The 4,785-nt window shown below is 43.5% G+C and overlaps 1 protein-coding gene across 1 annotated transcript in view; it reads left to right on the top strand.

Moving 5' to 3' along the window:
* Positions 1-3,956: 3,956 nt before the first annotated feature.
* LOC126580835 (uncharacterized) overlaps positions 3,957-4,785 on the top strand; it is a 2,585-nt gene continuing 1,756 nt past the window's right edge. Inside the window, exons 1-2 of the mRNA XM_050244106.1 lie at positions 3,957-4,393; positions 4,549-4,785. The exon at positions 4,549-4,785 is cut by the window's right edge and continues 1,756 nt beyond it. Coding sequence (XP_050100063.1) covers positions 4,047-4,393; positions 4,549-4,785 — 584 coding nt within the window. The 5' untranslated portion in view covers positions 3,957-4,046. The remainder of the gene's footprint in view (positions 4,394-4,548) is intronic.

Below are 4,785 nucleotides of genomic sequence, written 5' to 3'. Positions count from 1 at the left end.
CCAGAGTTCATTTGCTACTCCGGGTGGTCGTCCGGGAGCGAAAGGAAATAACTGGCTCACAACTTTGCAGCAGCTTCACTAAATTAAATTCCATTCGATTGTGCTTTATGATGATTGCCCCAAAGCGCCATTCAACAGCTTCCCCAAACCAGTAAGGGCAGTGCGGAGAGGGAGGAGGAAGAAGGTCAGTCGGTGCAGGCCCCCGGGGGAACCGGCTTTAGGGGCGTCATCCTGTGCAGGACAACTTTGTGCAATTTGTGCACATTTTCGCCCCATAATCTGTGTTCGATTAGCATCAATGGGTAGGTAAGGATTAAAGGATGAATTCCTGAAATAAATAAGCATATTGCATTACATTTTTGGCTTTCAGGGAAACCTGGTGAAATGGGAAGGTGGGCGCACAAATAAGGGGAAAAGTGAATAAGTAGTCAGATTTTGATATGCATAAACGGAATTCAAACGGAATGGGTTTCTGTGCAACTCGTTTAAAATTAGCATCTGAATAGAATATTGAGATATACCATTGTAAAGGAACAATAATCGACAGAGCATGAACATGATTTAAAAAAAGATAATATTTCTTAGTTGAACCGATTTTTGTGCATATGGAGACGCATCACAAAGCTTCCCATTGAAGCACAAACAACATTTGATAGATGGTCTGATAATATTACAGGGTGTACCATAAAAAAATGAGAAAATCTTTTATTGAAGTTTAAAGTCATTTTTTTATATTTTCTACTGTTTCAAAGTATTTCATTCGCTCTATATTTCTTTGTTTATCAAAAACAAACAAAATGAGTGGATTTGTCGGCCTGTTTTCTCAATTAATTTCACCAAGCGGCTACGAATTCGAGAACACCTTCGGTAAAATAGGTGTCCAACTTAGAAGACCAGGCTTTGATGATAAACGATTTCAGCGAACCAACCGTGTATGGTGTTATGGTTCACAGGTCTTAGGTCGAACAAACGCCCATATTGAATAGCCCAACCGATTTAATTCAGGACCGCTTGGAGGGCATAAATCATTCGACCAAAAATTCATGTTTTCCTTCAACCATGTTTCAGACCGTTAAGGCGTATCGCAGGGGCCTCCATCTTGCTGAAACTCAACATTTTCTGGTGTTTTGAAGTTTGCTTTAATCCATGCTAAAACGTGTTCCTTCAAAAAAGTGATATAAACATCAATATTCATTTTAGTATTGGATTTTATGAAAACTGGTGCCATTTTCAAACTATGTTTTATCCTGTCTAAGTATGTTTTATCCTTTCAACTATTAAATTACGCTTCACCCTAGCTCTAGAGATTGCTTTTAGGTCATATTTGGCCAACCGATGCAGGCAGGATCTTGAGATATTCGTCTCTTATGCAAGCTTTCATATAGCCGGGGATACATGAAGCGTAAACTCTGGTATAAACTCAGAGTGTAATGCCAAAAAGATTATACTTATGTCAAAAAGATTATAGGCCCGCGGAGCGTAAATCCGAGCGTAAAAGCAAGCGTAAACTTAGCACCAACATGAAGCGTAGTGTTATGATGGATTCAATGTTCTACAATCGCTAATATACAGTAAAAACATCTTAAAATATTAAAGAAGATGTTCAGAAATCAACTTATCTCGTCGATTCATATTTTTTGTGGCCAAAAACACATGTAATTGATGTAATAGCATAGTGTAATTGCAGGTGCACGAATGTAATTGCAGTTGACGTTTCGGTATAAACTTTTATGCGATTATGCCTGCCACACGAAGCGTAAACTTTTTGGCATTACATTCTGAGTTTATACGAGAGTTTACGCTTCATGTATCGCCGGCTTATGGATTGCACTGGATTTCGCTAACTTTTGCTCTGACGGATCCTACCACTTTTTCAGTGCGCTCAGATCGTTGCCGATCACTAACGTGTTTCCTAGGCCTTGGCCCTTCATGAATAGAACGTTTAATCCTGTAAACAATGCCAAGATTACATCTGAGGACCGCTGTTATATCTATGAGATTTCTCTTGGGCGCGAAGCAAACTCGACACTGTCGCCTTTGAATACATTTTTCCGGACAGACATCTTTTGCATGGGTACTTATTATACATCATTTGATAGATAAGACTCTTACAAACACAACGATACCCCATAATGCCATATTGGTGTTGAAAAAATACTCAAAACAGAGCAATGAAAGCATTCTCATTTTTTTATGGTACACCCTGTACTTAATAAATAAGCCTGTGTCAATCAAATTTATGTTCTTTGAACCGTCGTTTAATCCAAATTTAATTAGCAATCTATAGGTACCTTATACCTATTGCTGTATCTCTCATTACATTAGAAAAATATGGAATAACATATGCTTGTATGGGCATAAACATACGGCTCGTCCGTCCTTATATATGTTAAAAAAAAATATGCTTGTATGGGAAAATAAAACCTGTTGTAATGAAAATAAGACACTAATTTTTTTATTTTTCTAGAATGTCAAAAAATCTTTCTTTATTTATATTGATCATGAAAACAGAAATTTACAGTTACATACAATTAACCAATCTCTTTAAACTTAGAACTAAATCTTTCAGACCATTTGCTACCAACTTAATCAATACGTAAACCTTAAATCAAAATTAGAAACTTGCTGCTTTATTTATAATAACATCTTCAACATACTAACAACTAAAATTAAAAGGTGATACTAACCTTTTACACTGAGGAAAGATAAACGCGCTACGCAACTGATTCGTAAAACGATCGGCAAAACAATACTACAACTCGGCGCTTGTTTTGGCTACGGTAAACACGAAACAAAAGTGGCCGCACCCATCCCGTGATACACCGAAAAGGCACGACACACTGGAGGACAAGCGTTTAGAGCGGTCCACCCTCCATGAAATTGTAGCAATTTCATTTCACATTCGACCGCCTTTTCGCAATACTGCCACTTGTACCGCGACACCGAGAGAAGAGAAATGGGTCCTGCAACGGGACAGCACAATTTATTGCAACTTTGTTATTACGCTCCTAACGAGTCGGTTATTACTTAGCGATCTGCCAGTGCCACCAGTGTGGGGCACATAAGCGCCCCTGCTTGACCACATGTATGATATCGCGTTTCTGGCAAATGTTATGTATGTACGATGACCCGACCAAACAAGAGCATTATGGAACGGTACACACCACACCACCGTCGTTCGGACAGTTGGCAAAATGAAGGACAGACCTCATGTACCACGGTAAGCGTGATCGTTTTTTTTCTCTTTTCAATATCTTTCAGGGGATTTTCAGGGGCCAGCGCCACCAGAGGGGAAAGAAAAAGTTACCTCGCCGAAATTGTAGCCCTTTAAGGTAATAAACAAACAAACGGAAAAAAAACCCCTCGCAGATATGGTTTTTGATGCAACAGCCTGGCGATGTGACCGTACCCCACCCCAGGGCTCGAAGCACCACTCTTCGTTATTAAACGGCGATGGCGAGCCATCTACCTCGCCTAACGTAACACGACGACAGTTATGAGTTCTTTTGCGCTTCGCGAACCCAACACGCGGTCTCACACATGGCGGCAGCGGCAGCAGCAGCAGCAACAGCAGTGTGTTAATGTGGCCAAACATCCAAACACACTCGCAGCTCGCGAATCGTCGTCACCTTGCCTACGATATCTCGCTGCTCACTGTTCGCTGTGACCCATTATCGCGAACCAAAACAAACGTACCAACGCACGCACCGCAGAGCAGCGCAACATGGCCAAGACAACGGCCTCCACACGGCCAGCAGTTACACCCTCTGTCGATGGTGGCTCTGCTCTCTGCTTTCTGCTCTCTTATCGTATCGGGCGGCTTTGTGGTTTTGAGTCACCGCGACACCACAGGGTGTTGGTGCGAAGTATCGTGGCGACCGATAACGCTTCACGCAGGTATGCGATACCGGGCCGGGGACCGTCCGCCGAACCTCAGTAGTTTCAGTTGACGGTGGTCCTGCTGGTCGCTTCGATTCCACAGTGGTGTCCGGTACGTTCAGTTGAGTTGTACATGCGAAACGAGCCTCCCTCGCCCCGGGTGAAAGATGGACACTCTCGACGGTGTGCCCAGGTCGGTGCTCGGTTATCCGGTCAAGACGCGAACACAGATCGTGATGACCTTTCTCGTGCCGGTCATCTTCGAGATGCTGGTCTACATTGTGCTAACGACGGCCGACGTGCTAGTGACGATCGAACACTTTCGCAACGGTAACACCGGCTGGGGTTGGACGACACTCGCCCTTATCTGGTTGCCTTCCTTCGTCTGCTTCTGCTCCATCATTTCCACACCCGAACGCTGGCCGGAAGCGATAGGGTGCGATGAGCGGACCGGTCGATTCGTGTTCAAAAATTTGGCCATACTTTTGCTCTTCCCACTGGCGGCCCTCTATCGGTAAGGTTTTTTTCCGTTTGTGCCAACGTTCCCTGTGTTCTTGTGTTGTGTTCCATATGAATCATTCCAACACCATCATCATCATCATCATTATCATCGCTATCAACGAAAGCCTCTCGCTCACACAACTACACTTGCTCTATCGCGAATTGTAGCTTCAATCGGCGCATCTTCTGGAGTGTTGAGGCCCTGTTTCATGACAAAGGCTCCTACGGACGGGCACAATCGGTAGCAAAGATACTGGAAACTTCACCCTGCGAGCTATACCACTTCCTGCAGGCCTTCCTACAGGCCGCCCCACAAATGTTGCTCCAGCTTTACATCCTTCTGCGCGACGATACATTCCGGAACTACGACACAGTGACGGCACAGGTGATCAGCGTGATCTTCTC

Source organism: Anopheles aquasalis, chromosome 2, assembly GCF_943734665.1.
Source record: "Anopheles aquasalis chromosome 2, idAnoAquaMG_Q_19, whole genome shotgun sequence".
Lineage (NCBI taxonomy): Eukaryota > Metazoa > Arthropoda > Insecta > Diptera > Culicidae > Anopheles > Anopheles aquasalis.
This window is presented reverse-complemented; position numbering and strand designations above follow the sequence as displayed.